The following is an 18,977-nucleotide window of genomic DNA, read 5'->3' on the forward strand; positions in this document are numbered from 1 at the left end:
ACCGACCTCCCCAGACGCACAGCGAGTCCTGCCGGCGCTTCCCACGCGCCCGCCAGACGACGCCCCGGGCACCGCGGCGCACCCGGCCCGCACCCACCTGCGAGCGCGCCGCTCCCGGGCGGGCGCCTCCTGCACCCAGAGCGGCGGCGCGGGATCCGGACCCGCAGGCTGCAGGCGGGCCGGGCGGGGGCGGTTTAAGAGGGAGGCGAGGCCGCGGGCCTCCGAGAGGGCGAGGGAGGGGAGAGGACCCGGCCCACGCAGGTCCCCAGGCCAGCCTCGTCCCCGCCCACCGCAGCCATTGGCCGACGCCGCACTCGCCCCCAGCCCCCAGCCCCCAGCCCCCAGGGGTCGCGCTCCTCACTCCCCAGCTCTCCCCACCCTCGCCGGGACCCGCCGGGAGCGCTCGCCACCGGCTTCTGCGGCGGCGCGATTGCCGCCAGCCGTGTGCCACGCGTGCGGGCTCGGGGCTCAGGGTCCCTGGGTCAGCCCGTCTGCCGGCGCCCGGACTCTGAATCGGAGCCTAAGGGCCAGGACCCCCGCCCGGGGCCGCGCCCCCGCCTTCGGCTTCACGTTTCCCAGGGCCGAGCTTGGCCGAGGGCGGCTGCAAACTCCAGGGCCGGGCGATCGTTCGCCCCTGGTGCGTGGTGGGGAGCCTGGCGGTGCCCGTAACGGCCCCGAGGCTTCGGGTGGTTATGTATCCTGCTCCGGCTTTTACTGTTTTTATTGATTTCAGAGAGGAAGGGGGAGGGGGAGAGAGATGGGAACTTCAACGGTGAGAGAATCATGGATCGGCTGCCTCCTGCACGCCCCACACTGGGGGTGGCGCCCGCCACCCGGGCCTGTGCCCTGACCGCCTGGTTCCAAGGTCACGCTCAGCCCCCGAGCTACGCCAGCCGGATCGGGCTTTTACTTCTTAAATGTGACTTTCAGCGCCGAGAAGCGGGCGCCCGCGCCGCCACACCTGTCCGTCCCCCGGGGAAGGCTGCCGGCCTCCGAAGAGCAGGGGCCAGACGCTCACCGGGCGCCCCAAGGCCGCGTTCACATTCCCCCGCCGGCCCTTGAGGGAGAGGGAGAGAAAGGAGCACTCCGGCCCGTTCACATTCACTCTGGGAAGCGGCTAGGGCGGGGGGGGGCCCAGGTGATGCCTGGCGACCTGGGCCAGGTTCTTCGCCACGCGGTCGCCGCTTCCTCTGTGCGAAATGGGGCGAGTGCTGCCTGCCTCCGGGCCGGACTGTAAGGGTGGAAGGCAGAGGCGCGGAGCCACACACCGGCCCGGCCCGGCTGGGTCGCTAAAGTCGGGGAAACATCCCCCCAGCGAAGGGACGCCTCCCCAGGTGCCCACGCTGCGGACGACGGGCGCCCTTGCGGCTCCGACTCGCAGAGCAGCCCCTGCGCCGGGACCTTGCAGCTTTCGCCTCGGACGCGGCGAAGCGGGAGGAGGGAGGCGGCGGGATCCCTGCCCTCCCCGCCGCCGCCGGGGCCAGGTCACCTCCCCGGACGCCACCCGTGGGGGCCCGCGCTGCCCGCGTCCAGATCCGTGTCCCGCGTGCAAGGCGCTTCTCGGATGGGAAGCGGCGCGTTATTTTCTCAACAGAGATGGGTGACGGGAGCCCAGGCTCCCCTCTCCCCGGTGCTGTACCGCTAGCCCGGCTCTGAGGTCAATAGGATGAAGTGCAGGGGCGCCCTGTCCGCGGGCCAGTGCCTGGAGGAAGGATCTCGCCCTGGAAGAGCAGTGCGTGCTGCCGCCGCCTCCCTGCCGAGACGCGCCGCCTGCACCCACCTCCATTCACCGACCTCCAAAAGCCGAAGGCTTGAAGGCTGTGCACTCGGGGAGTACCTTCGGGGCTTTTCTGCAAATAATTCCGAGTTCAAAACATTAAAAAAAAATTTTTAATTGCAAACTTGCTTTGTTTAATTAGTTTGGAGAAATCGATAAAATAAAAAAAGGAAGTCCCTGCCCATGGCTCATCCCCAATCTCCGGAGGTAAGACCCATGGACACTTTGGTTTATTCCCTACCCGCACGTTTTTCTTTTTTGCAGAATACTTGTTTGTTTTTTTCTTAAAAATATGTTTTGCCGAAACCGGTTTGGCTCAGTGGATAGAGCGTCGGCCTGCGGACTGAGGAGTCCCAGGTTCGATTCCGGTCAGGGGCATGTACCTGGGTTGCGGGCACATCGCCAGTGGGAGATGTGCAGGAGGCAGCTGATCGATGTTTCTCTCCCATCGATGTTTCTAACTCTCTATCCCTCTCCCTTCCTCTCTGTAAAAAACCAATAAAATATATTTTAAAAAATATATATGTTTTAACTGATTTTAGAGAAAGAGGAAGGGAGGAAGGGATGTGTCTGTCCATCCTGTACCCCCACCAGGGATTGAATCCCCAACCTGAGTATGTGCCCTGACCAGGAATTGAACCAGCTACCTTTTGGTGCATGAGACAGTGCTCAACCCACTAAGCTACACAGGCCAGGGCTATACTAATATATAATACTTTTAAATTGTTTTTGTTCTTTAAATATATTTTTATTGATTTCAGAGAGGAAGGGAGGATAGAGAGAGAAATATCAATTGAGAGAGAATCATTGATTGGCTGCCTCCTGCACGCCCCCTACTGGGGATCTAGCCCACAACCGAGGCATGTGCCCTTGGACAGAATCGAACCCAGGACCCTCAGTCTGCAGGCTGAGAGGCTCTATCCACTGTGTCAAAACAAAATGAGACTATACTTTATACTCTCATACAATTTTTTCACTATCTATTAGTCATTATTCCTGTCAGTACAATAAAAGTACGGAAATTCATCTTATGAGTGTTCCCTAAGTTGTACAGCCTCTTCTTGAAAGGAATTTAAGTTGTTGCCAGTTTTAAACATTTCAAGCAAATTCTGGGAACATTGTTATATATAGGGTAGTCCCCCCTAAATGTTATATACACATGTTTAATGATTATAAAGTCAGTGTTTATTGATATACAGTTTGTTTTTAAAATTTAAAGAAATCTACAGAAATGAATAATTTTTGTGTGTGACAATGCCTATTTTCAAACTGATGACTGTTCTGGTCTAGGCACTGCTGAAAAGGCGAAGCAATGGAATCGCAAATATCAAGAATCATATCGTTCGGTATTTGTGTGCCCTCAATTCATCAACTGTGTCTGGTTTGTACGGTAAACTTTATCTTTTCTGCATCCCCAAAATAAAGTCTCGTGGATAAATTTTCTTTCTTCAACGCTTAGTCTGGTTTCACCCATTATTTCAAATCCGTTAAACCTGAAAAAGAGTGAAAATTAAGTGAATTTTCAACTGTTAAAGTGTGTACACATTTTGGGGGGACGCCAAAATCATTATAAAGGCAGTGTTTGTACTTCAACTGCGTTTTCAAACTTCCAGTGGCATTTTAGAATGAATTTTCTTTTTTCAAAGCTTAGTCTGGCTGAAAAGAGAGAAACATCAATTGAACTATCATTGGTTAAAGTGTCTATAATACATGCTTTTGGGACATCCTGTAGATAGATACTCATGTGTGTCGCTGTGCCTATAGAATGAAGACCTAGATGTGAAATTGCTGGATCAACAGGTATGAACATTGAACATTTATTTTTAAAATATTTTTATTGATTTTAGGGACGAAGGGCGATAGAAACATCATTGGCTGCCTCCTACACTGGGGATCAAGCCCACAACTCAGGCATGTGCCCTTGACCGAATCAAACCTAGGACCCTTTAGTCCATAGGCAGCCACTCTATCCACTGAGCCAAACCAGCTAGGACAGTGGTTCTCAACCTTCCTAATGCTGTGACCCTTTAATACAGTTCCTCGTGTTGTGGTGACCTCCAATTTCATTGTTACAAACTGAACATAATTAAAGCATAGTGATTAATCACAAAAACAATACGTAATTATATATGTGTTTTCTGATGGTTTTAGGCGACCCCTGTGAAAGGGTCGTTCGACCCCCAAAGGGATCGCGACCCACAGGTTGAGAACCGCTGAGCTAGGGCAACATTGAACATTTAGGTAAGTAGTCCAAACCATACCAATTCATGTACAAATGCCCTGTTTCTTCATGTCCTCACCTAATACTGAATATTGCCAATCCTTTAAAGCTGCCCATCTTTCACATGAGAAGTGGGATCCTATTCTAATATGCCTTTCAGTCATTTGCCCAACAAACTTCCTGAGCACCTAAGCTATGGATGTGCTGGGCACCAAGCCAGACACAAGGAATACAGTTGTGAGCCAAGCAGCCCTGTCCAGCCCTGGTCCCATAACAGTGTTACGAGGAAGATAAGTATTCGTGGGACTACTTGATGAATGTGTGACTATGAACTGTGGTGGGGACAATGAAAGGGAAGAGGAGCAAGCTTGTCCTGATCTAGGATGGGCGGACAGGGAGGTTCCCCTGTCCTAGAGGATCTGAAAGGTCTGTATAAAATCAACTAGGTGAGCCTGGCCAGTGTGGCTCAGTGGTTGAGCATCAACCCATGAACCAGGAGGTCACGGTTTGATTCCTAGTCAGGGCACATGCCTGGGTTGCAGGCTTGATCCCCTGGGGGAGTGTGCAGGAGGCAGTCAATCAATGTTTCTCAGTTTCTCATCATTCATGTTTCTATCCCTCTCTCCCTTTCCCTTCCTCTCTCTGAAAAAAAAAATAATAATAACTAGGTGATGAGAGCAACTGGTATTCCAGGTCCAAACAAATTTGGTGCCAAAGCCCTGCAGTTTGGACAGCCTGGCTGAGTTACAACACAGAGGATGCCTGGGGTGGAGGAGACAGCCTGAAAGGTTGGAGAGTCAGCAGTGGCCAGGTCTGGCAAAGGGCAGTGTGAAGATGTAAGCATCCTTACATCCTTGCAAATCTTTACTGAAGGAGTAGAGAGTCTCTGAAGGGAAAAGGAAGCCACTGTAGCCGTCAGTATACTTCCCTAAATAATTTCAGCATTCACTTCACTAACTCAAGTTCAATATTTGTTTACGGTTCTTTTAAAAACACATATTTTTATTGATTTTTAGAGAGAGGGGAAAGGAGGAGAGAGATAGAAACATTGATGTGAGAGAGAAACATGGATCCGCTGCTCATGCACATCCCCCACTGGGGATTGAGCCGGAAACCTGGGCATGTGCCCTGACTGGGAATCGAACCATGACCTCCTGGTTCATAGGTCGACCCTCAACCACTGAGCCATGCTGGCTGGACGAAATGCACATGTCTTCATTATTCAATGAGTTCTGACAGTTGCATAAATCAGTGTATCCCCATTCTCTATCAAAATAGAGAACATATTACCCCAGAAAGTCCTCCAGGCCCCTTCTCGGGTAATCCCTATATCTAACCACCCCCTGTTCTGCGTTTCCCTTCTCCTCAGGTGAGTTGCCTGTTCAATGATGGAACCACACAGAATGTATTGGTTAGTGTTCTGTTGGAGCCTTTGCTCTGGGATCATGAAAAGTTTTTTTAAAAGGAAAGCAGCATATTGGGAGGAATGATTTTTTTTTAATTGATGACAGAATGAGAAAGGAGGGAAGGAGGGAGAGAGAGAAACTGATTTATTGTTCTACTTATTGATGCATTCATTGGATGCTTTAAAAAAAATCCTCACCCAAGTATATATATGTATTAATTTTATTTATTTATTTATTTATTTTTAAAATATATTTTATTGATTTCCCTACAGAGAGGAAGGGAGAGGGACAGGGAATCAGAAACACCGATGAGAGAGAAACATCGATCAGCTGCCTCCTGCACACCCCCCACTGGGGATGTGCCCTCAACCAAGGCACATGTCCTTGACTGAAATCAAACCCGGGACCCTTGCATCCACAGGCCGACACTCTATCCACTGAGCCAAACCGGTCAGGCTATATGTATTAATTTTAGAGAGCCAAAAGGATGTGAGAGAGAAATATTGATCAGTTGCCTCCTACACATGCCCCGACCCAAGACCTAGGTATATTCCCTGACCAGGAATTTAACCCTTAACCTTTTGGTGTATGTGACAATGATCCAACCAACTGAGTCAGCCAGCCTAGGCTCACTGGTTGCTTCTTGTATGTGTCCTGACCATGGATCGAACCCAAAATCTTGGCGTTGATTAATATTTGACAAAGGAGGCAAGAGCATACAATGGAGTCTCTTCAATAAATGGTGTTGGGAAAATTGGACAGATACATGCCAAAAAAAAAAAAAGAAAAGAAAAGAAAAGAAAAAGAAACTGGATCACCAACTTACACCATATACAATAATAAACTCAAAATAGATAAAGACTTAAATATAAGTTATGAAACCATAAAAATCCTAGAAGAAACCATAGACAGCATAATCTCAGATAGCTCTCATAGCAATATGTTTGCAGATAAATCTAGAGCAAAAAATACTAAGAAGAAAATAAACGGGACTACATAAAAATAAAAACCTTCTGCATAGCAAAAGAAATCATTTTAAAAAAATGAAAAGGGAGCCCACTGTCAGGGAGAACATATTTGGCAATGATACATCCGATAAAGGGTTACCTCCAAAATATATAAGGAACTCATACAACTAAACAAAAGGAAGACAAACAATCCAATAAAAAATGGGCAAATGACCTAAATAGACACTTCTCCAAAGTGGACATACAAATGGCCAAGAGACATATGAAAACATGCTCAAAGTCACTAATCATCTGAGATATTCAAATTAAAACGACAATGCAGTATCACCTCACACCTGTCAGAAAGGCTACCATGAACAAATCAACAAATGACAAGTGCTGGCAAGGATGTGGAGAGAAGGGAACCCTAGTGCACTGCTGGTGGGAATGCAGACTGTGCAGCCACTGTGGAGAACAGTATGGAGTTTCCTCAAAAATGTAAACATGGAACTACCATTGGACTCAGTGATCCCACTTCTAGGAATAGATCCTAAGAAACCCAGCACACCAATCGAAAAGAATATATGCACCCTCTGTTCATAGCAGCACGATTTGCAATAGCTAAGATATGGAAACAGACCAATGCCCATCAGTAGATGACTGGATAAAAAAGCTGTGGTACATTTACACCATGGAATACTATGCAGCTGTAAAAAAAGAAGAATCTCTTACCCTTTCAGACAGCATGGAGGGACCTGGAAAGTATTGTGCTAAGTAAAATAAGCCAGTCAGAGAAAGACAAGTATTACATGATCTCACTCATATGCGGAATCTAAAGAACAAAATAAACTGATGAGCAAAACAGATCTGGAGATATAGAAGCATGGAACAGACTGTTGAATCTCAGAGGGAAGGTGGGGGTGGGAGTGGAGGATGTTGGGTGGGTGGCAAGAGATTAACCAAAGAATTTATATGTATATATGCATAACCCATGGACACAGACAATAGTTTGGTGAAGGCCTGGGGCAGGAGGCAGATGTGGGCTAGAGAGGGTCAATGGGGGAAAAATGGGACATCTGTGCCCAGTGATGTGGCTCAGTGGTTGAGTGTGGACCTATGAACCAGGAGCTCATTGTTCAATTCCTGGTCAGGGTACATACCCGGGCTTTGGGCTTGATTCCCAGTTGGGGGCCTGAGGGAGGCAGCCTATCAATGATTCTCTCTCATCATTAATGTTTCTCTCTTCCCTTCCCCCCCTCTCTGAAATCAATAAAAACATATTTTATAAAAAGGAGGACATCAGTAATACTTTTAACAATAAAGATACATATTAAAACAATGTCATTTAAAAATTTTGCAACCTTTTCTATAAGGAAAGTAAGGAAAAGGAAGTATCTGTTTTCACAATTTATGAATCATTGATTTTCTTGTCTTATTTCCTACTACTTACCTGTTCTCTTTCCTCAGTGCTTGAACCTTGTTTTTTCTTCTTAAAAATATCCATTTCTGGCCTGGCCAGTGTTGTTCAGGGGTTGAGCATCGACATATGAACCAGGACTTCACGGTTTAATTCCCAGTCTGGGTGCATGTTGATCTGTGATTCTCTCTCATCACTGATGTTTCTATCTCTCTCCCTTTCCCTCTCCCTTCCTCTCTGAAATCAATTAAAAATTTAAAAAAATCACCCTAGCTGGTTTGGCTCAGTGGATAGAGCGTTGGCCTGAGAACTGAAAGGTTCCAGGTTCGATTCTGGTCAAGGGCACATGCCCAGGTTTCAGGCTCCATACCCAGTAGGGGGCTTGCAGGAGGCAGCTGATCCATGATTCTCTCTCATCATGGATGTTTCCATCTCTCTCTCCCTCTTCTTTCCTCTCTGAGATCAATAAAAATATATTTTAAAAATTTTTAAAAAATCAATTTTAATGAGAAAATGTACACAATGTCTGCAATTCTGAATATGGTTAGTTCTCTTCTCCCTTCTAGTTTACCTCTAATACTGTTTCTAGATCTACTTACTATTGGATACATTCTCTTAATTTGGCCTTAGTTCCTGCTTTGGGAGAATTCAAGACGTTTTGATTGCTCTTAGAGAAAGTACATAAGAAAACTAGAACTTGTAAACCATGTCTCTGGTTTTCACTAGTGTTGGAGTTTCAGTAATTGGTAACTTGAACAATAGATTACTCCCAGGTACAAGATTTTTACTTTCAAAGAGCAGGGTTTCCCCGCTTCCAGTACAGCAGCCACAATAGGGAGCCAGCTTTACTTAAAATTCTCCATCAGTCTGCGCCCAACCAGGAGAGAGAAATCATAGTCATTTGAGCAAGGAAAGCTTAATATAAAGACAGTGGATAGAGCGTTGGCGTATAGACTCAAAGAATTATTACCCATAGCAGGGGATTATTACCCCAGTAATAATCTATTACTATTACCCCCCACTATTACCCCAGTGGCCAGGGACTAGGTAGTGAGAAGTAAAGAGAACTCTAAAGAACATAGGGGAAATTTACATAAAAATGTATCTATTAGCTACCCCACACCCCACAGGCTGAGATGCAGACCTTGTTGAAGGCTCAGCTGTGACCACTGAATGGCAGGCAGGTTGCTGTGGTGCCACGCTGCGGGGACTGGCCGAAGGCAGCCCTCTCGCGCTGGGGAAAGCTGCTCCCAGCGATGTCCCCCTGGAGGCACCCGGCCACAGAGCCACCTGCGGAGCTGCTGAGGGTTGCTGGCTGCTGTGCAGGACGGCCGCAGGGCCCTGGCTCAGCCTCGCCCCCTGCAGGATCCAGCTGAGATGACACCAGGACCAGGAAGCGTAACTCCTGCCTCCTGCAACGTCTCTCCAGCGCCCTCTACTGACACAGCTGCAACGCCAGCTGGCAACTTCCTTAAAGGACTCGGACTCCTTTTTACACAAAGCGCTCAAAAGGAGTGAATTCGGGGCCGAGAGGAACTAGGTCAATAACCAACATAAAACCCATCTGGTAAATAAGTCCAGGACTTTTACTCTTGCAAATCTAGCCTTGGTTTCCTTGTTTTTAAACCTGAAGTTCCTTTTTATTATAATATTTCACTATTATGTTTAAACCAAGTGCGTGCTGACCTCCTCGTCCATTCTTCCCTCTTATTACTTTAGTGGTGCTGTTGCATGAGTGTTTGTCAGTCTTTGGGAAGAAACTGTGGATAAAAGTTTGTTCAGTTATTTGTTCAAGCCTATTAGAAATTGTTCCAGAGGGTTTTTGTTGTTTTTGGTGTGTGTGTGTGAAATATGGTCAGCCTGTTGCCATTTGTGACTCACCTTATGGTTCCCTAATGAAGTTAGGTGTCCTAGTCTGTTCCGGCTGCTATAACCGAATACCATAGCCTGGGTGTCTAAAAACAATATGTATTTCTCAGTGTCGGAGGCTGGGCAGTCCAAGGTCAAGAAGCAGCAGATTTGATGTCTGGTAAGAATGCACTTCCTGCCGAAACCAGTTTGGCTCAGTGGATAGAGCATCGGCCTGCGGACTGAAGGGTCCCAGGTTCGATTCCGGTCAAGGGCATGTACCTGGGTTGCGGGCACATCCCCAGTAGGAGATGTGCAGGAGGCAGCTGATCGATGTTTCTCTCTCATCGATGTTTCAAACTCTCTATCCCTCGCCCTTCCTCTCTGTAAAAAATCAATAAAATATATTTAAAAAAAAAAAAGAATGCACTTCCTAATTCACAGCTGGCCATCTTCTCCTGCATCCTCACATGGAGGGAGGGGCAAAGGAGCTCTCTGGGTCTGTTATAAGGGCATCAATCCTATTCACGAGGGCTCTACTCAGGACCTAATCACCCCCAAATGCTCACCTCCAAGTAGCATCACATTGCAGATTAGGTGTTTTTTAAAAATACATTTTTTATTTTAGAGAGGAGGGGAGAGGGAGATAGAAACATCAATGATGAGAGAGAGTCATTGATTGGCTGCCTTCTGCATGCCCCCTACTGGGGTGGAGCCCACAACTTGGGCATGTGCCCTGACCGGGAATCGAACCCCGGGGCCCTTCAGTCCACAGGCTGACGCTCTATCTACAGAGCCAAACCGGCTAGGGCCAGATTAGGTTTTAACATAAACATTTTAGGGTGACACAAACCTTGTTTTTTTTTTTAAAAAAATGTATTTCTTTATTGATTTCAGAGAGGAAGGGGGAAGGAGAGAGAGAAACATCAATGATGAGAGAGAACCATTGATTGGCTGCCTCTTGCACACCCCCTACTGGGGAACAAGCCCACAAACCAGGCATGTGCCCTGGGCCAGAATCGAACCTGGGACCCTTCAGTCCGCAGGCTGACGCTCTATTCACTGAGCCAAGTCGGCTAGGACACAAACCTTGTTTATAATCCCAAGTAAAAGCAGTAAATCTTCCCAGGTGTTTCCATTCTGTTCCCTTCAAGAACCTACTTTTGTTTGTCTCCAAATCCCTTGCCTTGGCTGCAAGATCTTACGTGGTCCGGCCCTTGCCTACTTCTCGGTCCCACCACTCGCCCTGTCAGTCATCTCCAGCCACACTGACCTTCAGGCACCAAAGCTGGTCTGCTTCACAGCTTTTGCATTTGCTATTCCTTCTACTGAAGCAGCCTTCCCTCCAGATTATTATTTTTTTAAATAGAACTTTTAAAATTGATTTTTAGAGAGAGAGAGAGAGAGAGAGAGAAACATTGATGTGAGAGCAAAACATTGATCAGCTGCCTCCCACATGCCCCCTACCAGGGAGCAAGCCTGAAATCTGGGCTTGTGCCCTGACTGGAAATCGAACTAGCACATTCCATGTGTGGGAAGTCACCCAACCAACTGAAACCAGGCTCTTCCCCAAGGTTCTTACACTTCATGCCGCCTGTTTCTCATCTCTGATCAAATGAGTAAAGGGTCAGCTCATCAAAAGGACTTATAACTGCTATATATATATGTCCCTAATAATAAAGTTACAGAATGCAAAAGCAAAGATGATATAAAGACGAGACAAATATACAACCATCGTTGAAGATCTAACACTTTTCTCTTACTAGGTAAAAAAATTTGTAAGGAACTACTCACATGCTGCTTCTAAGGTTGAAAAGTAAAAGGATGAATAAAGATATAAAAAGAGGATTACCAGAGGTAAAATGGGCAGTATACAATAAAAGGTTCAGTTCATTTGGGTAAATGTGTATGTTCCTAGTAACAGCACTTGTGAATACCATAAGCAAAAATCGATGGAACTAAGACAGTGGTTCTCAACCTTCCTAATGCCGCGACCCTTTAATACAGTTCCTCATGTTGTGGTGACCCCAAATCAGAAAATTATTTTCATTGCTACTTCATAACTGTAATTTTGCTACTGTTATGAATCATAATGTGAGTATCTGATATGCAGGATGTATTTTCATTGTTACAAATTGAACATAATTAAAGCATAGTGATTAATCACAAAAACAATATGTAATTATATATGTTTTCCGATGGTCTTAGGCGACCCCTGTGAAAGGGTCGTTCGACCCCGAAAGGGGTCGCGACACACAGGTTGAGAACCGCTGAACTAAGAGAAGAAAACCCAGAGCCATCACTGGAGATCTTACTTATTGGGATGCTGCTAAAAGTAGTAAACGAAAAAATTTATAACCTTGAAATACATGTATTAGAAAATAAAGCTTGAAAATTGATGAACTCTTCATATAATTGTCAAGAAGTTAGAAAAGAAAAAAAAGCCACCAAAATAAAAGCATAAGCTAGGAAAGAAAAAAAAGTTTAAATATGCAATAAGTGGAATAATACCGGGACATTACAAAGGATGCTCAAAACATTGTTTGCTGTTTTTTGATTTCACTTTGTTGGTAGAATATTCAACTTTTATAAATTTATCCTTTTCTTAATAACTTGTCTTTTAAAGAACGTTCAATTTTCCAATGATGTAAGCATATTCTTCTATTTTTACATTTCATTGTTGATAACACTGATGCATTTGGAATTTGTTAGTCTTGAGAGACAGGAAGTTAAAATGGTATCTTCTCCAAATGTGGCCAATTGTCTAATGCCATTTAAAAAAGATTAGAAATGCCATCTCTCACCATATGTTAAATTTACCTACAGATGGCATTCTGTCTCTGGTTCCATTCTGTTCTTCTGATGTATTTATCCATTTCTGTATAAATATTTTACAATACTGATCAATAAAAGTCCCTCCCACATCTTCTTTCCCCTTTTACAATTTTTTTTTTCAAATTTATTTTTTATTGATTTCAGAGAGGAAGGCAAAAACATCAATAATGAGAATCACTGATCGGCTGCCTCCTGCATGTCCCACACTGGGGATTGAGCCTGCAATCCGGGTATGTGCCCTTGACCTGGAATCGAACCGTGACCTCCTAGTTCATAAGTCCACACTCAACCACTGAGCCATGCTGGCCAGACCACAATTTCTATTATTGTACATCATATCTTGCAAATCCATTTTACTTTTTGGATTGCTTTGGGAGGAGTTGATGGTTTTATAATACTAGGTTTTTCTTTTCTCGGTTCCTGGCCTGTGTCCATTTTTTTTTTCTTTTCAGGTTTTCTATGTCTTTTGGTAAAACTATAGTTTTCTACACAAAGATCTTTCATACTTTGTGTTAGGTACAATCCTCTTTTATAAGCTTTGTATTATGTTGTTATGGTAAGTGGGGATTTAAAAAATGGTTTTTTTAGTGTGGACAGTTATTGGTTTTTTTGAATGTTCTATCCATCTCACTGAGCTTTGATTCATTCCAAGAGCTAGTCAGTTGATCATGTGGATTTTCCTTAAAGATGGTCAAATTGGCTGAATGTCTCCCCTCTCCTCTTCAGGTGATAACACCCCAGTTCTCAGCATTGGTAGTGGGCTTCCTTGTTTTGTTCTAGTTAATACTTTTAGTATTTCACTGTTAAGTAAAATGTTATCACAGTGGGATTGCATCTTATCTGAAAACTCAAATAACTTTAGAACATTTACTTTTCCTAGAAGTTTCATTTTTCCTTGAGATTTCCTCATAAATGGGTGAAGTTTATTCTATGCAAAGTTATCACATGGCATCTTTTCCTTCAACTTGTTAATGTAGTCAACAGTATTGACAGTTTTCTAACCACTCATTTTGCTTTTGGTATACCTGGGTTTTAGGTATTGTACCTACATTGTTTATCAACTATCAAACAAACCAATCCATTAAAACTATCATTACCCGGCCAGTGTGGCTCAGTGGTTGAGTGTGGGCCTGTGAACCAGAAGGTCATGGGTTTGATTCCTGGTCAGGGCACATGCTCGGGTTGCAGGCTCAACCCCCAGTGTGGGGAGTGCAGGAGGCCGCTGATCGATGATTCTCTCTCATCACTGATGTTTCTCTCTTTCTCTCTCTCCCTCTCTGAAATCAATAAAAATATATTTTAAAAAAACCACCCTACTTGGCTTCAAATGAAAAATCTATAAAATGGGTTGCTGAGAGAATCAAATGTTAACATGCTGAACACAGTGTTCACTCCTGCATAAATATAAGCCATTATTAAATTGCAAGTCAGGTAATATAAATTTAAATGCATTTATGAATGAAGGTACAATATAAACACATTACACTCTCCAAAGCCATGTAAAACCCGAAGGCATTAAAATTTATTAAATGATGCAATAACAACAGAATTCTTTATTTACAATAGCATTATTTAACATCAAATAAGCAAAGAGCATCAGCAAAGCAATATTAACTTGCATAAATGTATTTAAAATTTCTCTGAATATATCTACCTTTGCATAAACTGCTCACACGAGAAATACAAACATCGATGCAGGTGAACAAGGTGATGTTCAGAGTCAACTCCATTTGGAAAATAAACCACAACCTGAAACACTGTAAGCTTTCTCCTGAAGAACCATAGTTAATATATTGCTTAATTTTACCCTTGTATAATCTTTTCATATACACACATCTCAGATGCAACTTCATGAGGAACTGTACAAATAAAACCCACAAATGACAAAGGGAAAAAAAGACAGTTAAATGTTTGAAGAAATGTATCATCATCACCATCCAACAACGTAAAGGTTGAGTGATGATGTACTTATTCAAAAAATTGTACACAATTCACTATACAAATATAATACATCGGACAGCTATGTAGGAATATACAAGACTTAAAAACAGATCTAAGGCATTATGCTAGATTTTAGCATTTTGAGGTTCTTGCACATAGCTTTTACCTGTAGTAAGAAACTTAAAAGATTTTGTTTTAGTCTATAAAGAAACACCAGGGAGAAAATTCTAATTAAAATTGAAGCCACTACAGTAATTTTCTTTTGTGCAGAGAATGCTTTGCTCTTAGGCAGCACACTACCATACAAATACTAGAAAATTTTAAATTCACACCAACAATTAATGGCTTAAGTTGCATTTCAAAATTGATTGTGTATCTTTGGGTTCTACAGTGGATGTGGGCCACCCATTTCATGTGGTCAGCCCATATGAACTCCATTTTTAAACACAGATTAAAAATTGCATTATATAAACTGCAAAAACATTGCTTTCAATTATTACAGGCCATAGGAGATACACGTGGGAAGGGACATTTTAATCTTTGAGTCAAACAAATTCATTGTAGTCAAAGAGCTCACTTCACTTTCCAACTCACCACATTACATGAACACTTAAATGAGTCTTACAACCAAGTGAATGTATGTATACTTTTCACATTATTTGTTTTTCACATTTAGTAATAAAAGTAAAACACTGATTCTTTGTCCTATTAAACAAAAACCAAGGACTCAGTCTAACAAATTTACTGTGTACAGCATGAGAAATACTGATAACGAAGGGGGTCGATTTGGCTTTTGCTTCCACAGTGATCAATATGATCAGAGGATTCCTTCACTTACTTTTCTTCTCTTAATTAGATGTAAAGCAAAACCCATTCATTCCCTGATCAGAGCCATAAGAGAATTTATAACCTCTTTTCCTTCAAAACAGCCGTGAATTATTCGAAATTACCAGCTTCACTGGTTTACAGATTTATCTGACTTGGGGTTGACATTAAAACACAGTGGGCAGATGGGTAAACAGTAAAAGATACACAGATTTTTAAAAAAATTTTTTGGACGTGTTACAGTGAAAGGGGACTTAAAACTCAAAACAAAACAAATCCAGCTTAAACTCCATTTCTCCTTTGTGCTGTGTGAAGTTAAAGTCATTCTAAGTCACATGTTTCTAAAAAGCAACTTAAAACTGGTCACATGACATCGTGTAGGACATAAGCCTTGGCACACGGATTCGGTCACGGAGTTCTGGGCCAACGTCTGCTCGTTTTATCCATCGCAGTTGGGCAACCCAGGGTTTGGTTGAGAAGAGTAGAGCCTGGTGAGGGGGCATGTGGACTGATGGCCCCGAGAAGTGCTGTTCTGGGCCACCTCCCTGTAGTGAGACCCCTCTCAAGTGGAAAAAAGTATCGAAATGCAAATTTCCAGAAAATTTCTTTAGTATGGAGCAACACCTTCAGACTGTCTACTTACCATTTATCTTTGGGCTACCGGTATATCTCTCTCTATAATCCGTCACTTGTACGTATAGGGAGAGATATACATATAAATAGGGGTAGTTTGTCCATTGTCCACCCGGCCACAAACAAACAATCAATCAAATTTCAAGGAAAAACCTCTCTGTTCCTAAAAAGCCTGGCTTAGTGAGATATAAAATGCTTTGCTTTTTAGACATCAAAAAGACACCATTCTGAAATTTAGGTAAGAAAGTCTTAGGGGTTGGGGAGAAATAGCTCAAAAAAGGTGATCAGTTTCTTGGTATTGCATTTGTCTGAAACTGACACCAATTAATAAAAGATTATTCCCCTTCCCGCGTGGGTGAGAGAAACAACCACGAAAGTGGCCTGCTCACCACAGGTGGTCTTCCCAAGGTTCATTAAGAAAGAATATAAACATATAAAAATCAAGATCTGGGTCCTATGGCGGCTGCATATCATATAGATTGGATAAATTATTTATGAGCAGAATCACAAGGTTTAGAAAATAAAGTCTTAAGTCTACAAATTAGGTCTAATCAAGGCATTGATATCCTTTACAAAACACCTTTAGGAGACATTGCTATGAAGATATCTAATTTAATACTGAAGTACCTCATTTTTGAGTTAATTCCACAATATGTATACCTCACAAAAATTATACAATTAAAACACGTTCTCAACTTAAATTATTGCTTGTTTACATATAAATTGGATTTTATGTACCTTACAAAACTTCGGCTTAGCACTGCTAAAAAACAAAATAAAAAACTCATGGCGGAGGTGACCCTAGCGTGTCTCTGCTGCTTCAGCGTAAAACACGCCTGGACGGCCTGTGTGTGGGTCTGTGTCACTGGGGACCAGGACAGACACGCTTTGGGAGCAGGTGTCGCCAGTGGGATCGGGATCGTGCTGACTCTGCTCCTCTCCTTGCCAGTAAATGCATTTTTCTGAAATTTAAGTTAGCAATTGCTAAGTGGCTGGCAAAACATTTAAGGAAATAAGGGGCTTGTCTGGTTTCTGTTGCTTTTATTGTTTTGTTAAATGAATGAAAGTTGGGGGTGGGGGGGGTGGGGACTGGGGAAGGAAGAGTCAGGATCAGGGAGGAAGAGGAGATGCTAATCCAAGCTGTCTGATCAATTGAAAGGGAACTTAATTTGAAAATGAATAATATTTCTTCTTGATTAATGATTTAGATGAACTTGTTTGGTTTTAACAAAAATAAAAGAAAGGAAAAAGTCCTTGTTACATGAACAGCCCTCTCACGTGCGCCTTTTCATCTGTTCATTAGCTGGAAACTCTTCGCAACTTGGTCTTGAGAGCTTTCTGCAGATAACGGTCTTCACTTTGTGGGCATCTCTGTCCATACAGCGCTGTCCATGGTGTCTGCCCTGCTTTTATCCCAAATGCAGTTTGATTTTTTTTTTTTAAAAAAAACCCTTTATTTCCCCCCAATGAAATCGTAATCTTTTGTACAGGACTGATTAGCCAGGGAAAACAAAGCAAGAAACCAGTGTCTGGAACCAAACAGGAACAGAACAAGAGCACGGTTGTTTCCCTTAAATACGTACATTTAAATACATTCAACCTGACATGGGTATGAACTTTGCCTGTCAACATTTACTTCGCAGGAGAGATCTAAGTTGCACTAAGGTGAATGCAGTGAACAGACTGAGCAACTGTCTGGACACAAGCTTCAGGCTGGAGAGAGAGAGAGAGAGAGAGAGAGAGAGAGAGAGAGAGAGAGAGAGAGAGAGAGGCAGCCCCTCTTGCAGCCGCCGCTCCCAGGGCCAGGCCCGCGTCTGCTGAGCTCGCTGGGCAGACCTGGCTGGCAGGCCGGTGGGGTCAAAACAAATAGACGCAGCTCTCCATCCCAGACCAGGAAGTGTTGTGAGCAAGTGAGCCCAGTCAGCTGAAGAAAGAAGCAGCCAGCTACCTTCAGTGTCAGCAGTATTTCTGCGGAAAAACAGAAAGATCTCTGAATATGTGGTAAACCCATCATAGAGCCCATCACAAAAACATCAAAATATTTGCCGTTACACAAGGTCAGCCCTAAAGGCTGCCTCTGGATGAGTTGCACCCGATTTAGAAGCAGACAGATGGCGCTGTCTCCCAGCGAACACACGATGCTGGCAAAGGCCAGCAGAGCCCACATGCTATTGAGGGCACTGCAACGGGTTCCGGCTGCTCCTTCCGAATACTGTTGCCCCAGCACGGACCTCCTCGCTGGACCCAATCTCTCCCACCTGCTCAGGAGGGATGAGACTCCCAGTGGCTGAGCTGCCCCTGCCTTTCGACAGCATCTGACCCAGAAGTGACACCACTTTCTTCATCCTTCCTCAGCATCAGCCAGTACAAACCCACTTCCTATCAAATAAAAAGTCTCTCTCTCTCTTTTTCACATTTACTTTTAAAAATATATTTTTATTGATTTCAAAGTGAAAAGGAGAGGGGGAGAGAGGGAGAAACATCAATGATGAGAATCATTGATCAGCTGCCTCCTGCACACCCCCTACTGGGGATCAAGCCTGCAACCCGGGCATGTGCCCTGACCAGGAATCAAACCGTGACCACCTGGTTTACAGGTCAAGGCTCAATCCCTGAGCCACAATGGCTGGGCTAAAAGGACCCTCTTGACTCTTCTACCGAGATACTCCCAGGTTCCATGGGTGTGTTCTCTCTGGCAAGCTACATCACCCATGGTGTTTGCTCCGCAGGTACTCTTGCTAGTTTCTGGTTGGTTATGCGCTGACAATCGATTTGAATGGCTGGATACCCAGGGCTGTATCCTTGTTACTGCAGTGAGCGAGAACCATGTGCAGATGTTTCTTTGGCTGGTGAAAGTATATCTGTCAATGCTTTTTCTTTGGCTATTGACTATATACACTCTCCCCCAAGTTTTCACTATTTGCTAATATTTCATTAGCAAATATTAATTGAGTACCTACTCTGTGCCAGGTTCTGGGGATGTAATCATAACAAGCCATTTCTGGCACTGCTATCAAAACACTGCTGAATGGGCCAGGAAGGCGATTAAAGAATGGCATGATCCGAGTTATGTGAGGGGAACATTAGTCGCTGTGGGAACATATAACAGCCGCTTGCTCCTGGGATT

At 44.1% G+C, this 18,977-nt stretch overlaps 1 protein-coding gene across 23 annotated transcripts in view; it reads right to left on the reverse strand.

Annotated features, from left to right (window-relative positions):
* Window positions 1-13,945: 13,945 nt before the first annotated feature.
* The window catches only part of NCOA2 (nuclear receptor coactivator 2), a 272,696-nt gene continuing 267,664 nt past the window's right edge, over window positions 13,946-18,977 (reverse strand). For all 23 annotated transcript variants that reach the window (XM_036338498.1, XM_036338485.1, XM_036338484.1 and 20 more), the window contains one exon: window positions 13,946-17,818. In XM_036338498.1, the coding sequence (XP_036194391.1) occupies window positions 17,807-17,818 (12 nt within the window). In that variant the 3' untranslated portion in view covers window positions 13,946-17,806. The remainder of the gene's footprint in view (window positions 17,819-18,977) is intronic.

The sequence above is a fragment of the Myotis myotis genome, unplaced genomic scaffold (genome assembly GCF_014108235.1).
Source record: "Myotis myotis isolate mMyoMyo1 unplaced genomic scaffold, mMyoMyo1.p scaffold_m19_p_16, whole genome shotgun sequence".
NCBI lineage: Eukaryota > Metazoa > Chordata > Mammalia > Chiroptera > Vespertilionidae > Myotis > Myotis myotis.